Genomic DNA, 16,330 nt, shown 5'->3' on the forward strand with positions numbered 1-16,330 from the left:
TTTATTTAACGCATATTTTAAAGACTTAAAAGTTTAGTTATCGAATCTAAAAATACGAATCTGGTTGTTATTCAGCAGCCTTCTATAACATTTGCTATTTGATAAATATTGTAACTTTTTAGAATGTTCCTATTGTACATTTAAGATGATAAACATACCTTCATGGTTGAATTTGTCAAATTTGACATCCAATGCTTTTAGTATGTAGCCTTCCCAGATAGCTTTATCAAGTTTCCTACTCAAGGAAAAGTGTAGGTCTGTATATCATTTTTCCACTGTGGAGGAGCTGCGCGCAAAGGAGAATATGAGCGCCAAGGGGTTCACGTACATACTATACTTTTACATTGCTAGAATGACTGAGCACTTGCAACAGTGAGGGGTCTCACAAACACTGCTTTGATAAATTCTTTCGTCGTGACCCCCGGCCCCCGCGAAACCTAACCTCAAATGAACACCTTGGCAATACATTTTCTGAGAGATTAGAGGTCGAAGGTAGCCAACTGTCCAACTGGGCATAGACGTCAATTCAATGTATATTCCAAGTTGGTTACAACGGTCTGCTGCTTCCTTGAATAGTTGGCTTGCTCTATGTATTTTAGCCCCAATTCTCCCTTATCTGAGAATATTTCAAGTAAAAATTAAGTTTGAACAGGTGTGTGCACCTTGCTCAGTATTAGCCACAGGAGCATTATACACTGAACACAATTATAAACACATGTAAAGTGTTGTTGGTCCCATGTTTCATGAGCTGTAAATACAATATCCCAGAAATGTTCCATACTCACAAAAAGCATATTTCTCTCATCTCTGTTAGTGGTTATTTTATCCTTTGTCAAGATAATCTACCCACTTGACAAGTGTGGCAGATCAAGAAGCTGATTAAACAGCATAATCATTACACAATGACAATAAAATACCACTCTAAAATGTGCAGTTTTGTCACACAACACAATGCCACAGATGTCTCAAGTTTTGATGGAGCATGCAATTGGCATGCTGACTGTAGGAATGTCCACCAGAGCTGTTGTCAGAGAATTTTATGTTAATTTCTCTAACATAAGCCACCTCCAACATTCTCTTAGAGAATTTGGCAGTATATCCAACCAGCCTCCCAACCGCAGATAACCACGCCAGCCCAGGAATTCCACATCCGGCTTCTTCACCTGCAAAATCGTCAGAAAGGGCAGGGGGTGCTGAGGAGTATTTCTGTCCGTAATAAAGCCCTATTGTGCGGGAAAACTCATTCTGATTGGCAGGGCCTGTTTCCCAAGTGGGTGTGCCTATGCCCTCCCAGGCCCACCCACAGCTGCACCCCTGCCCAGTCATGTGTCATCCATAGATTAGGGCCTAATGAATTTATTTCAATTTACTGATTTCCTTAAAACTGTAACTAAGAAAAATCCTTGAAATTGTTGCATGTGGCATTTATATTTTTATTCACTGTAGGTTTCATAATTTGGGAGGAGAAAGAACCTACACCCAGATCAATAGTTTCTTCCCACTGTAAAAAGTAAATATGGTTGGACTAGATCCTTATTCAGGGTAGTGCTTGCTCAACTGTGAAATTGAAATGTTCCCAGGCCATTCAGTATATGGACACCCAAAAAGTGTCTGTTTAATAGCTGCAACAAAGAAATCAACACATTTATTCAGTTCTTCCCTTTTGATTCAAATCATAACCACATTTCCACAGCAGCCCATATCACACATTTATATTTTATATCCGTTTAACCCCTTTTAATATAATCCATTACTTACTGGGTAAATACGGAGAGCGAACCTGTGTTTAAGGTCACATTTCAGTCCTTTCACTGAGGGTGAGGCAGAATACAACATTCATCTCCCAAATGTTTGTGTGTAATATTTCAAAATCGGTCCATCCATAAAATAATGTACATCCATAAGATGATGGGCAAGGCTCCAGCTGTGAGTCTTCTGAGTTGGCGAAATAGAGTGCAGTGCAACAGTTAAGTCCTTGTTGTGAGCACTAAAGGCCCCCATATGTCTGGGGGTGGGAATTGTTCTGTTCATAAATCCGTGAGAGACTGTGCGGTCCGGTGTGACTCAGTTTTCAGGCCTGACCTGCTCCAGCGTGGACTTGAGGATGTTCCTGGCGCTGCTGCACGACTCCAGGGCCTGGATGTGTCTGAAAGTCACATATATACAGTTATACACCTGCAATGATGGACAGTTTCCCCTTTCATCTTTACTGTCGTTAAATGTAGCAGCCTGATAACAAAAGAACATGGGTACATGGTGCAATTCGGAGCATGTTGGCAATATCCTTAGGGAACTTTGTGCCAATGTGGTGTGTTAATCTGCAGTCAGAGAGGGTACCTGAGAGCTACGCTGCCACCCATCACTCATGCCCTTACCGGGACATGAAGGCGTCCAGCACGGCGATGTGGTCCTGGGGGAAGTAGTCCTGACGCACAACGTACTCCAGGGCCTGCAAATGCCCAGGTACCACACGCACCGGCTTCACCTTGTCCTCACTCTGAATGAGACAGGGAGAGGGGGAGACACAAGGGCTACAATAATACAAGGCAGAAGAAAACCAGGAGTTTTTCTACAAATTCATAGAACGTGTGTGCATACCTTGAGGAGTCCCAGCATTACTAACAGCGATGATATAAAGTTGTAACCTTGGAAGGACGGGCTTGCGAAGGCTTTCCTAAGAATTGCATCTGCAGAACAAAGAGGACATATACTTAACATGCGGTCATACAGATGAACGAAAAAAGTTGCATATCCATGGACTCAGTCATCTGGCCCCATGTCTTCAGTAAGTACTCAGAAATAAGATAAGTGGCCCTTACCAATACTGTCTAGGACAGCACTCTTAACATCTTTATCTTCCTCATTGTACACAGAGGAGATTTTCAGGAATGCCTCCGCTGTCTTACCAGCATCCGCCACATCTACCTGGAAAGAGAAGAACAAGGACAAAAGGTTAAAAACGTCACCATCAACCTGTTTTAGCCTACTGACACACACTGTATGTCACCTCAGGTTTTCACTAAGTAGTTTGCTGTGTAAGGTATTCATGACAGGGTGTGTTAACCTGCTGTTCAAAGAGCAGGGCCCTCTTGGTGCCCAGTTTAAGTAGCTTGTCGGGGGATGGGAAGCAGAGGAAGGAGGAGGCATCTGGGGGTCGGGGCACTGACAGAGGGGAGGAAACCTGATTCACACTGCTGTCTTCTTCCTCCACATCATCATCCTCCTCCTCCTCCTCATAGTCATCCTCCTCCTCATCTTCATCATCCTCATCATCCTCCTCCGGCTCCCCTTCATCGTCGCTGCAGGTAGAGACAAAGATTACACAAAAAGATTTTCTCATGGCGGCTTGTGATAAAAGACAGGATGGTTGAGGTCCAGTGTGGGCAAGTCTAAAAGTATAAACTCATTTAATATTTCAATCCAGTACCTGAGTGATCCCAGCAGGTCTCCCATGTTCAGGCCATCCATTACCTCTCTGAGAGCATCACAGCCCTCCTCCCCCAGGCAGTTACCTGACAGTACCAACACACACATACACACACAACACAAAGTCACACATGAACTCTACAGATCCTATGAAAACACTACCAGCCGATGCAACATTTTCAATCCAGTTTTCATGTGTTGTAAGTCAAATCCAACATGTACCATTTAGGTCCAGTTTCTCCAGTGTGGCTTTGCCCTCGACTGATTGTGCCACCAGCAGTGCAGCTTCTCCTGTGATCTCCCCGAATGACAGATTCAGCTCCTGACAAAGTGGTAAAAAAAAATATGGGTATGAGTCAGGTGCTGCCACAGCAGAGGGAAGTGTATGAACACACATTAATTAACAATCAAGCGCAGTAGATGTTCCTGCAGCCAAGGGTGGGACCAGTGCTACCCTGTACCTTGAGGATGGGAAGCCCCTCAGTGATTGCCTCTGCGATGGCTATAGCTCCCTCGGAACGCACCAGACAGTCTCCAAAGTTTATCACCTGGACACTACGCAAATGTTTCAGAGCCTGAAGGGGGCACAAAACACGCAGTGTCAGTCAATAGTATGGCAAGTGCATTTGAGCATACATCAACTTCATGAGTTTCATTGTCATACGGCCTTCGTACTCAAGGCAAACCACTCCTGTACCTGTGCCATGGCGATAGCTCCTTTCTTGGTGAAGGTGTTGTCGTTGAGGTTGAGGACCCGGAGCTGGGGGTTGTGTTGCATGGCAGTGGCCAGAGCAGTCACTCCAGGGTGGTTGATCCCATTCTGGGGCACATGCACCTCCTCCAGACTACCCATCAGCTGAGGTCATACAGTAGCATCAGACAAAGATAGCTATATAGACAGTATATAGCTTGTCACTGTCAGGACAGTTTAATTATTGACTCAGTGGCATTACGTTGGAGGGTTCGAGGAGCTTTATCCATGCTGCTGCCAGTACTAATGCTAAGAGCTCCATGTGAACCACTGTGGTGACTAACTGCGTATACTCTACAAGTCCAGATTGTCAGAAATTCTGATATGTTCAGCTCAGGAGCCAGTGTCTGTACCTGGAAGGCCTGGGCGAGGGCAGTGGCCCCATCGTTCTCCAGACGGTTTCTGCCTGCGATGAACACCTTCAGCCCGAGGGGGGTGCCCTGTGAACTGGACTGCTTATAGCACTCCGTCAACGCTGCCGCTAAGATCTGAGGAGACCACATACAGAGCACAGTGAAAAAACTACATTGGAAAAAGTTAGGATTGTCATGATAGATATTAAATCATGATATCACTTCTCAACTGATAGCACTATTCAACCTTAACACAAGCTATTATTTTCATACGAGAAGTTAAATTAGCTTTAGATCTTCTTTTAAATTATACGTACTACATTACAACTAGTACGGGGCAACTTTATGTTGTGGAGTCTGCTCAATAACGCAATGCAGCTCCTATCAAGCTGGAGACATTCTGCCCACCTTGCCTCCACCAATGCCCATGCCGCAGTTGTTGAGCCTCAGTTCCTGCAGTGTGTGACAGGCAGTGCTCTTGAGCAACTTCTCGATGCCCTTCACCCCGTCTGGTCCAAAGGCATTGTCACTAAGGTCCAGCACGGTCAGTCTGGCGCCTGCTGTCATCAGGGCCGCACCCAGGGAGTTCTGAATAGGGGAGACTGAGTTTACAATCCCAGACCATCTATCAAAGGGAGCAAGTATTATTTTTTATTTTTTTATTGTCTCACCAGGGCTGGAGGGATCTCAGAACGCAGTCGCCCAGTAAACATGTCACTCCAGTAACAGTACTGAGGAAGAGAAAGGGTTATATAAAAGGGTTAGCTAAATTATTGTCTAGCTTGCCATATTTATATATATGACAGATATAAAAGCAAGATAGAACAGAGCCAACAGCAGGTACCTCATCAAAATCAACATATGAGATCATCCATCTCGCTCTGTGTGGCAGTCAGTGGAATACCTGTCCTTTGTACCACAAACAATGCAATCAAAACACACCTCATCTCATAATCACTCTGTGACTGGTACCTTAAATTCACTCTTTGTCTCCAGGGCTTTAGCGATGGCCTGTGCTGCCTCCACCCCATAAGTGTTCCCCTCCAGCCGGAGCGCTTGCAACCCCTTGAACTCCTGGATCTCTTTCACCATCTCTTCCACTGGAGTGAAGGAGACAGAGGGAAAGATTGAAAAGACAGACCATGATTGTTTGAAGAACAATACATTGGGCTCCCGAGATTAGCAGCGGTCTAAGGCACTGCATCTCAGTGCAAGAGTCACTATAGTTCCTGGTTCGAATACAGGCTGTATCACATCCGGCTGTTTTTGGGAGTCCCATAGGGAGGAGCACAATCGGTCCAGTATCGTCCAGGTTTGGCCGGGGTAGGCCATCATTGTAAATAAGATTTTTTTCTTAACCGATTTGCCTAGTTAAATAAAGGTTACATTTTTTGTTTTTAAATACAACAAAAAAACATTTGGCATTGGACACCACATTGTACATGAACAACCTATTGGATGACAATTGGAGGAGCATAAGCATAATGAGTCAATGGACAATGATTGGAATTCTTACCAGATTGTGCATTGTCGAATTTGCGTCCTTGGCCTTTATAACTCAACTCTCCCTCAGTCACCTGAGTTTTGGCCAGAGAGTCGGCCAACTGTGCAACAGCATCTGTCGCCATCAGGACACCTGAGGAACATACTAACTTATGAACAAGGACATGCACTACTTACTTAAGCAACACATACTATATTATCAATCACCACCTAGTAGAGTTCCTGACAAAGACCTAGCGTTACCAAACACACATGCAGTTTGAAGTGATGTTATAAACATTATTCATAGTTAGCTAACTAGTTAGTTAACTTTGGCTAATATACACAGGGGGTGGAAAGTTGCTCTGTCTGTAAACGTTGCTAGCTTGCTATCATTATGCTACTCTCTGGAAGAAGTGGAAACTCTTGCTAACTAATGTTAGCCAAGTAGCAAGATATGTTTAGCGTTGTAACTATCTGGTAACTAGTTATAAACACTTGGCATACACCATCTCATGCCAGGATAGTTGAGGCTAACTAGCTAGGTGGAAAAAGCTGAACATGGTGGATCATTTCCAATGGTGTGATAAAGATGGAAATGTTCCACAAGAATACAGCCATCAAAGCAAGTTACTTAAAGTTGTTCTGACTTGGTAAAGTCATAACATGTTAGCTAGCTAGCTTAGCAAGCTAGCAAGAGCAGGGCATGCCCTGCTACGGCCATCGACCAACTTGATCTGATAAATATGGCACCTCCCCTCACGTGTGACCTTACTAACGTTTCTCTGAATACATTTGCAAGCGAAAATGTCTCTGAAGTAGTAGGAAACGTGTATCAATGCTTACAAAATGCAAATTTCTGCGTATAACTAGTTGTTTCCAGAACAGCGCTGTCTGTCCCACAAGCTGTCTCCCGCTCGGTTCTGACGTTTAAACACTTCGATGACCATGGCTGACGCGAGACACATGGGACTTGTAGTTCCAGGCAGTTTCGTTGCCTCATCTTCTTCTATTACATCATGGCGGTCCGCAAACAAACGTTTAAGTACATGCCGCCACCTACTGTGCTGGAATGTACGATCAATCATGACATGCCATATTCTGTACTAGCATGAAACAATAATACAAAAAAATAATATAATACCTACTAACTTCTGCCCCCCCCCCCAACCCCCTACCCCATTAAACTTGATCTATATCATGCTGAAACACTCCACACTTAGGATTGTTCAGCATGTCAACAACCAGTAACATCTGTTATACCCAATATCTCTTTTGCCGTCTCCACAATCAAATCAAATTTATTTATATAGCCCTTCTTACATCAGCTGATATCTCAAAGTACTGTACAGAAACCCAGCCTAAAACCCAAAACAGCAAGCAATACAGGTGTAGAAGCACGGTGGCTAGGAAAAACTCCCTAGAAAGGCCAAAACCTAGAGAAGAACCAGGCTATGAGGGGTGGCCAGTCCTCTTCTGGTTGTGCCGGGTGGAGATTATATCAGAACATGGCCAAGATGTTCAAATGTTCATAAATGACCAGCATGGTCAATTAATAATAATCACAGTAGTTGTCAAGGGTGGAGCAAGTCAGCACCTCAGTAGTAAATGTCAGTTGGCTTTTCATAGCCGATCATTAAGAGTATCTCTACTGCTCCTGCTGTCTCTAGAGAGTTGAAAACAGCAGGTCTGGGACAGGTAGCACGTCCGGTAAACAGATCAGGGTTCCATAGCCGCAGGCAGAACAGTTGAAACTGGAGCCGCAGCACGGCCAGGTGGACTGGGGACAGCAGGTGGTCCTGAGGCATGGTCCTAGGGCTCAGGTCCTCAGAGAGAGAGAAAGAAAGAGAGAATTAGAGAGAGCATACTTAAATTCATACAGGACACCGGATAAGACAGGAGAAGTACTCCAGATATAACAAACTGACCCTAGCCCCTTGAAACATAAACTACTGCAGTATAAATACTGGAGGCTGAGACAGGAGGGGTCAGGAGACACTGTGGCCCCATCCGATGATACCCCCGGACAGGGCCAAACAGGCAGGATATAACCCCACCCACTTTGCCAAAGCACAGCCCCCACACCACTAGAGGGATACCTTCAACCACCAACTTACCATCCTGAGACAAGGCCGAGTATAGCCCACAAAGATCTCCGCCACGGCACAACCCAAGGGGGGGCGCCAACCCAGACAGGAAGATCACGTCAGTGACTCAACCCACTCAAGTGACGCACCCCTCTTAGGGACGGCATGAAAGAGCACCAGTAAGCCAGTGACTCAGCCCCTGTAATAGGGTTAGCGGCAGAGAATCCCAGTGGAGATGACCTTCAATGACTACAATGACCTTCAACCTTGCATTTCTGCTTTCCACAACCTGAGTAGCATTGATAACCTTACCAATACAAGCTATGAAGTCTACTTTATTCATTATCAAGGTGTCCTTTGACACTGCACATTCATGCCAGGACCAGCAGAAACCCCACTCCCGACATTAGGTCCAGCCATGGAAGCTCCATCATTCCACACTGTAGCTCCACCAATCTGTCTGACAGATTCTGCATGTAATACATCATGACTGCTTCTATGTATCTGAGCATCTCTAGCCTCTCTCTGCACCTGGCATCCACCAAATGCTGCGCTATGTTCCCCCCACAGTTATAACACTTAACTTTCACATTGCTCCCACATTCACCATAATCATGTTCCCCTCCACACTTGGCATATATTTTCCTTCCTTTACCATCTACAGCTACATATCCAATCCTTTGGCATTTAAAACACTGCAATGGGGATGGGACAAATAACTCTGACATTTAAACTAAGGAATCCTATCTGTACTTTTCCAGACAAAACCTTATCTAACCTTAGCAGCACTGAAAAGCTTTCACTTCTTATCAACTTTTTGTCCTCAATCATTCCTTTCACATTTTCTTTAACATAATCTATGGACATAGATATTGGGACCAAGGTGATGCCTCCCCTCAATCTAGTTTAAGCACCTGGGACATGGCTTTTAATTTGATTCTCATTAAGCTTTTCTATTTTCAGAATCTTCTCTTGCTGAGCCTGGCTACCACAAAATATAAACAATCTACAATTTCCAATGAACCAAGCTAATTTGACTTCCTTCTCTATGGAGTAAGTTAGTCGGACAGGGTGTAAATGAGGCCTGTGGTCTCATCAAACACCATCACCATTTTCCACTCCACACAAAGTTACTCTTGCTTCCTACCTTGGAAGTCTTTATGCGTTCTTTACCAGATGCTCCACTGCTTTCTGCATCATGATCTCGCTTCTTCGTACATCTTTCCACTACCGACCATTCCGGCCCTACTCCTCCATACCATCAGAACGGTCATCCATATTGTTTGCATTCCAGCACAGCTGTTGCTTCACCAATCTTCTCTCCATTTCGTCCGCACTACTCGCTGCCATCGATCTCAACAATCAAAAAAGCCACTTTGACTAATCTCATCTAAAACTTTATTTTATGTCAAAAAGCAAACATTCTTTAAAAAACAGTGATACTGAACAGTGTAGCTATATTTACAGATTTCTGTGATCAGTTCTCTGAGATATCAGTGCTTGGGAGAACTCCAGTAGCCCAAAGGCTGACAGATGGCGATATTCAAGTCATAAACCACATTTCCATCCACAGTTTTTATGTGAATAATTGTATTAGTATTTATTTCATCTTTATTTAACCAGGAAGACTAGTTGAGAACAAGTTCTCATTGACAACTGCGACCTGGCCAAGATAAAGCAAAGCAGTGTAACGGGATTCGTCCTCCTCTGACAAGGAGTATGAGAGATCGGACCAATATGCAGTGTGGTACGTGTTCGTCATGTTCTAATGAACAAAATCACTTAACACGAAAATACAAAATAACAAATAGAAAGACAGAAACGAAAACCGAAACAGTTTCGTGTGGAATACACTGTAAGGGTTTTCCTCCTCCTCTTTGTCTTCGTCTGAGGAGGAGAAGTGAGAAGGATCGGAGGACCAATGCGCAGCATGGTAAGTGTCCATGGTTGTTTATTTAAAAAAAACATAAACTGAACACTATGAATACAATACAAAAACAATAAACGTGAAACGAACGAAAACCAAAACAGTACCGTGTGGCGAACAAACACAGACATGGAAACAAACACCTACAAACAAACAGTGAAACCCAGGCTACCAAAGTATGATTCTCAATCACAGACAACTAACAACACCTGTCTCTGATTGAGAACCATACTAGGCCGAAACATAGAAATCCCAAAATTATAGAAAAACAAACAGACTGCCCACCCCAACTCACGCCCTGACCATACTAAATAACGACAAAACAAAGGAAATAAAGGTCAGAACGTGACACACACAGAAAACAGAAAATAATCACCCACGAAACACAATAGAAAACAGGCTACCTAAATATGGCTCTCAATCAGGGACAACGATTGACAGCTGCCTCTGATTGAGAACCATACCAGGCCAAACACAGAAATAGCAAATCATAGAAAAACTAACATAGACAACCCACACAACTCACGCCCTGATCATACTAAAACAAAGACATATCCAATTTGTAAGTCGCTCTGGATAAGAGCGTCTGCTAAATGACTTAAATGTAATGTAAATGTATAACAAAAGAACTAAGGTCAAAACGTGACAGCACCCCCTCCCCCAAAGGTGCGGACTCCGCCCGCTAAACCTGAACCTATAGGGGAGGGTCTGGGTGGGTGTCTGTCCGCGGTGGCGGCTTTGGCGCGGGACATGGACCCCACTCCACCATAGTCCTTGTCCGCCTCTTAGCCCGCCTCCGTGGCCTCTTAAGAGCGGCGACCCTCGCCCCCGACCTCGGACTGGGGACCCTAGCCACGGGATGGGAGATTCCAGCAGCACCGGACAGACGGTGGATTCCGGCAGCACCGGACAGACGGTGGATTCCGGCAGCTCCTGACTGACATGCTTAGGGCTGGTGCCATGCACCCCGGCCCAAGGAGAGGCACTGGAGACCAGATGCGCTGAGCCGGCTTCATGGCACCTGGCTCGATGCCCAACCTAGCCCGGCCGATACGAGGCGCTGCTATGTACCGCACTGGGGACACCGTGTGCCTCACGGCATAACACGGTGCCTGCCCGGTCCCTCTCTCTCCACGGTAAGCGCGGGGAGTTGGCTCAGGTCTCCTACCTGACTTAGCCACACTCCCCGTGTGCCACCGCCCAATACATTTTTGGGGCTGCCTCTCGGGCTTCCAACCGCGCTGCTGTGCTGCCTCCTCATACCACCGCCTCTCGGCTTTCGCTGTCTCCAGCTCAGCCTTGGGGCGGTGATATTCTCCAGCCTGTGCCCAGGGTCCCTTACTGTCCAGAATCTCCTCCCATGTCCAGGAGTCCTGAGATCACTGCTGCTGCCCGTTACCACTCTGCTTGGTTCTTTGGTGGTGGGTGATTCTGTAACGGTCGTCGTATGAAGGAGAAGAGGACCATGAAGCGTGGTACGTGTTCGTCATGTTTTAATGAACAAAATCACTGAACACGAAAATACAAAATAACAAATAGAAAGACAGAAACGAAAACCGAAACAGCTCCGTGTGGAAGACAGAGAAAACAGAAAACAGAAAACAATCATCCACGAAACACAATAGAAAACAGGCTACATAAATATGGTTCTCAGCTGCCTCTGATAGAGAACCATACCAGGCCGAACACAGAAATAGCAAATCATAGAAAAACTAACATAGACAACCCACCCAACTCACGCCCTGACCACACTAAAACAAAGACATAACAAAAGAACTAAGGTCAGAACGTGACAAGCAGTACATCACAAACAACAATACATAGTTACACATGTAATAAAAAAACATACAGTCAATAATACAATAGAAAAGGTCTATATACAGTGTGTGCAAATGAGGTAGGATAAGGGAGGTAAGGCAACAAACAGGCCATAATGGCAAAATAATTACAATATAGCAATTAAACACTGGAGTGATAGATGTGCAGAAGATGAATGTGCAAGTAGAGATACTGGGGTGCAAAGGAGCAAAATAAATTACAGTATGGGGGTGAGGTAGTTGGATGGGCTATTTACAGATGGGCTATGTACAGGTGCAGTGATCTGTGAGCTGCTCTGACAGCTGGTGCTTAAAGTTAGTGAGGGAGATATGAGTCTCCAGCTTCAGTGATTTTTGCAGTTTATTCCATTCATTGGCAGCAGAGAACTGGAAGGAAAGGCGGCCAAAGGGGGAATTGGCTTTGAGGGTGAACAGTGAAATATACCTACTGGAGCACATGGTACGGGTGGGTGCTGCTATGGTGACCAGTGAGCTGAGATAAGGTGGTTCTTTACCTAGCAAAGACTTAGATAGATGACCTGGAGCTATTGGGTTTTGGCACAAATATGTAGCGAGGGCCAGCCAACGAGAGCATACAGGTCGCAGTGGTGGGTAGTATATGGGGCTTTGGTGACAAAATGGATGGCAATGTGATAGACTGCATCCAATTTGTTGAGTAGAGTGTTGGAGGCTATTTTGTAAATGACATTGCAGAAGTCAAGGATCGGTAGGATAGTCAGTTTTACGAGGATATGTTTAACAGCATGAGTGAAGGAGTCTTTGTTTTGCGAAATAGGAAGCCGATTCTAGATTTAATTTTGGATTGGAGATGCTTAATGTGAGTCTGGAAGGAGAGTTTACAGTCTAACCAGACACCTAGGTATTTGTAGTTGTCCACATATTCTAAGTCAGAACCGTCCAGAGTAGTGATGATGGACGGGGGGCAGGTGTGGGCAGCGATTGGTTGAAGAGCATGCATTTAGTTTGACTTGCATTTAAGAGCAGTTGACGGCCACGGAAGGGTTGTTGTATGGCATTGAGGCTCGTCTGGAGGTTTGTTAAAAGTGTCCATAGGGCCAGAAGTATACAGAATGGTGTCATCTGCGTAGAGGTAGATCAGAAAATCACCAGCAGCAAGAGCGACATCATTGATATATACAGAGAAGAGAGTTGGCCCGAGATTTTAACCCTGTGGCACCCCCATAGAGACCGCCAAAGATCCGGACAACAGGCTCTCCGATTTGACACACTGAACTCTGTCTGAGAAGTAGTTGGTGAACCAGGTGAGGCAGTCACTTGAGAAACCAAGGCTAATGAGTCTGCCGATAAGAATGCGGTGATTGACAGAGTCAAAAGCCAGGTCGATGAAGACGGCTGCACAGTACTGTCTTTTATTGATGGCGGTTATGATATTGTTTGGGACCTTGAGCGTGGCTGAGGTGCACCCATGACGCACTCGGAAACCAGCTTGCATAGAGGAGAAGGTAGGGTGGGATTCAAAATGGTTGTTGATCTGTTTGTTGATTTGGCTTTTGAAGATTTTAGAATGTGTCACAAAAATTTCTATCTCAATGTTCTAACTGAACAATTTTATACTCCATCTGTATCTTAGAGGTTGTAAAGCTCTAAGTTTTAATATACAGACAAAGTCCAGTATACAAAGGATCAGCACTTTATTCAGAGAGCGCTCTGCCCCTCAAAAGCAGAGACAGTCTTTTATACACACACAAATCCTTATCTTAGGCCCTGTTCAAACAAACAGTATTTTTCCACCTACCACAGAATAGAGAAAGAACTATCAATCTTGTCACATTCTTCAAGTCTTTCACTTCTCCCCCCGATTGGGGCACCTTTGTTTGAAAACCTCTAATGGTTTTCTGTTATCTGTTTTACAGCTGCACCCTGCTTGCATATCTTAAAAATAATATAATGCCCTAGTTCTAGAATTCTAACAGAACTACACACATCCTCAGATTATATTCTTATGATTCTAACACATTTCACACAGTTATACAGTTTTGGGTGGAATACTTTAGTCATTACCTTTAAACATTCAAATTCTTATATCAGAAAGGCAGGCCAGGATGGATATAGGTCTATAACAGTTTGGGGTTTGAGTGTCTCCCCCTTTGAAGAAGGGGATGACAGCAGCAGCTTTCCAATCTTTGGGGATTTCAGATGACACGAAAGAGAGGTTGAACAGGCTTGTAATAGGGGTTGCAACAATTTTGGCTGATAATTTTTGAAAGAGAGGGTCCAGATTGTCTAGCCCAGCTGATATGTAGGGATCCAGATTTTGCAACTCTTTCAGGAGGGGAGAGGGGGGCTTGGGCAAGTTGCTACAGATGGTGCTGAGCTGTTGGCCGGGGTAGGGGTAGCCAGGTGGAAAGCAATGCCAGCCGTAGAAAGATGCTTATTGAAATTATCGATTACTGTAGATTTATCGGTGGTGACAGTGTTTCCTAGCCTCAGTGCAGTGGGCAGCTGGGAGGAGGTGCTCTTATTCTCCATGGACATTACAGTGTCCCAAAACGTTTTGGAACTACAGGATGCAAATTTATTTTTGAAAAAGCTAGCCTTAGCTTTTCTAACTGACTGAGATAAATAAATATCAAGGGTCTTATTTTTGCCGTTCTTGCGCTTATCCATACAAATCGTATCATGTAAACTAACCTAACCACACTACCTGTGAGTTGTTGGTTAGAGCGCATGTGTCGAGATCAGAGTAGCCACATTTGCTATTTATCGACGAAACTATTGGTAGAGTTGAGAATGCGATGGAAACACATTTAACTTTAGATTTTTATTCTGTACCTGAAAACGTATGTAAAAAATGTGATTTTTATCCGCAAAAGTCAGTTTGGTGGAAACACCATTGGTGGGAAAAAAACACATATTTTCTTTAATGTAGATTTTAAAATATTTTCATTAAAATGTGTCGCCAATTGGATGGAAATCTAGCTATAGTTTTTTAAAATGTAAATGTTTTTAACTTTGATGATGTCATTGGGTAGAACGTTTTTAAATGTGTCTTCCATAAAACTTCAATTTGCTTACCGCCCCAATAGGTCCACAGATGACGCAATCGTCATCACACTGCACACTGCCCCATTCCATCTGGACAAGAGGAATACCTATGTAAGAATGCTGTTCATTGACTACAGCTCAGCATTTAACACCATAGTACCCCATAGTACCCTCTAAACTCGCCATTAAGCTTGAGACCCTGGGCCTCGACCCCGCCCTGTGCAACTGGGTCCTGGACTTCCTGACGAGCCGCCCCCAGGTGGTGAGGGTAGGAAACAACATCTCCACCCTGCTGATCCTCAACACTGGGGCCCCACAAGGGTGCATTCTCAGCCCTCTACTGTACTCCCTGTTCACCCATGACTGTGTGGCCATGCACGCCTCCAACTCAATCATCAAGTTTGCAGACAACACTACAATGGTATTCTTGATTACCAACAACGACAAGATGGCCTACAGAGAGGCGGTGAGGGACCTCAGAGTGTGGTGTCAGGAAAATAACCTCACACTCAACGTCAATAAAACAAAGGAGATGATCGTGGACTTCAGGAAACAGCAGAGGGAGCATCCCCCCATCCACATCGACGGGATAGTAGTGGAGAAGGTTTTAAGTTCCTCGGCGTACACATCACGGACAAACTGAAATGGTCCACCCACACAGACAGCGTTGTGAAGAAGGCGCAACAGCAGCAGCGCCTCTTCAACTTCAGGAGGCTGAAGAAATTTGGCTTATCACCTAAAACACTCACAAACTTTTACAGATGCACAATCGAGAGCATCCTATCGGGCTGTATCACCGCCTGGTATGGCAACTGCTCCGCCCACAACCGCAAGGCTCTCCAGAGGGTAGTGCGGTCTGCACAATGCATCACCAGGGGCAAACTATCTGCCCTCCCAGGACACCTACACCACCCAATGTCACAGGAAGGCCAAAAAGATCATCAAGGACAACAACCACCCGAGCCACTGCCTATTCACCCCGCTATCAGCCAGAAGGCGAGGTCAGTACAGGTGCATCAAAGCTGGGAACGAGAGACTGAAAAACAGCTTCTATCTCAAGGCCATCAGACTGTTAAACAGCCATCACTAACATAGAGTGGCTGCTGCCAACATACAGACTCAAATCTCTGGCCACTTTAATAAATGGATTTAATGAAGGTACCACTAGTCACTTTAAATAATGCCATTTTAATAATGTCTACATTACTCATCTCATATGTATATACTGTATTCTGTACCATCTACTGCATCTCGCCTATGCCGCACAGCCATCACTCATCCACATATTTATATGTACATATTCTTATTCATCCCTTTACATTTGTGTGTATAACGTAGTCGTTGTGAATTTGTTAGATTACATGTTAGATGCTACTGCACTGTCGGAACTAGAAGCACAAGCATTGCGCTACACTCACATTAACATCTGCTAACCATATGTATGTGACCAATAAAAATTG

At 44.6% G+C, this 16,330-nt stretch overlaps 1 protein-coding gene across 2 annotated transcripts; it reads right to left on the bottom strand.

The window, feature by feature from the left end:
* Positions 1-1,584: 1,584 nt before the first annotated feature.
* On the bottom strand, positions 1,585-6,961 carry LOC135554201 (ran GTPase-activating protein 1-like). Of its 2 annotated transcripts, none has more exons than XM_064986346.1 (15): positions 6,859-6,961; positions 6,047-6,166; positions 5,503-5,630; positions 5,202-5,261; positions 4,939-5,118; positions 4,531-4,665; positions 4,124-4,282; positions 3,888-4,001; positions 3,649-3,748; positions 3,428-3,512; positions 3,065-3,299; positions 2,820-2,925; positions 2,599-2,687; positions 2,376-2,497; positions 1,585-2,146 (listed from the first exon to the last, which is right to left on the bottom strand). In XM_064986346.1, the coding sequence occupies exons 2-15, from the start codon at positions 6,156-6,158 to the stop codon at positions 2,065-2,067; spliced, it is 1,707 nt and encodes a 568-aa protein (XP_064842418.1). In that variant the 5' UTR covers positions 6,159-6,166; positions 6,859-6,961; the 3' UTR covers positions 1,585-2,064. The 2 variants fall into 2 exon arrangements, with proteins under 2 accessions (XP_064842418.1, XP_064842417.1); XM_064986345.1 differs by having other exon boundaries at positions 2,338-2,497; positions 6,859-6,939.
* Positions 6,962-16,330: the final 9,369 nt, after the last annotated feature.

This window comes from Oncorhynchus masou, chromosome 14, assembly GCF_036934945.1.
Source record: "Oncorhynchus masou masou isolate Uvic2021 chromosome 14, UVic_Omas_1.1, whole genome shotgun sequence".
NCBI lineage: Eukaryota > Metazoa > Chordata > Actinopteri > Salmoniformes > Salmonidae > Oncorhynchus > Oncorhynchus masou.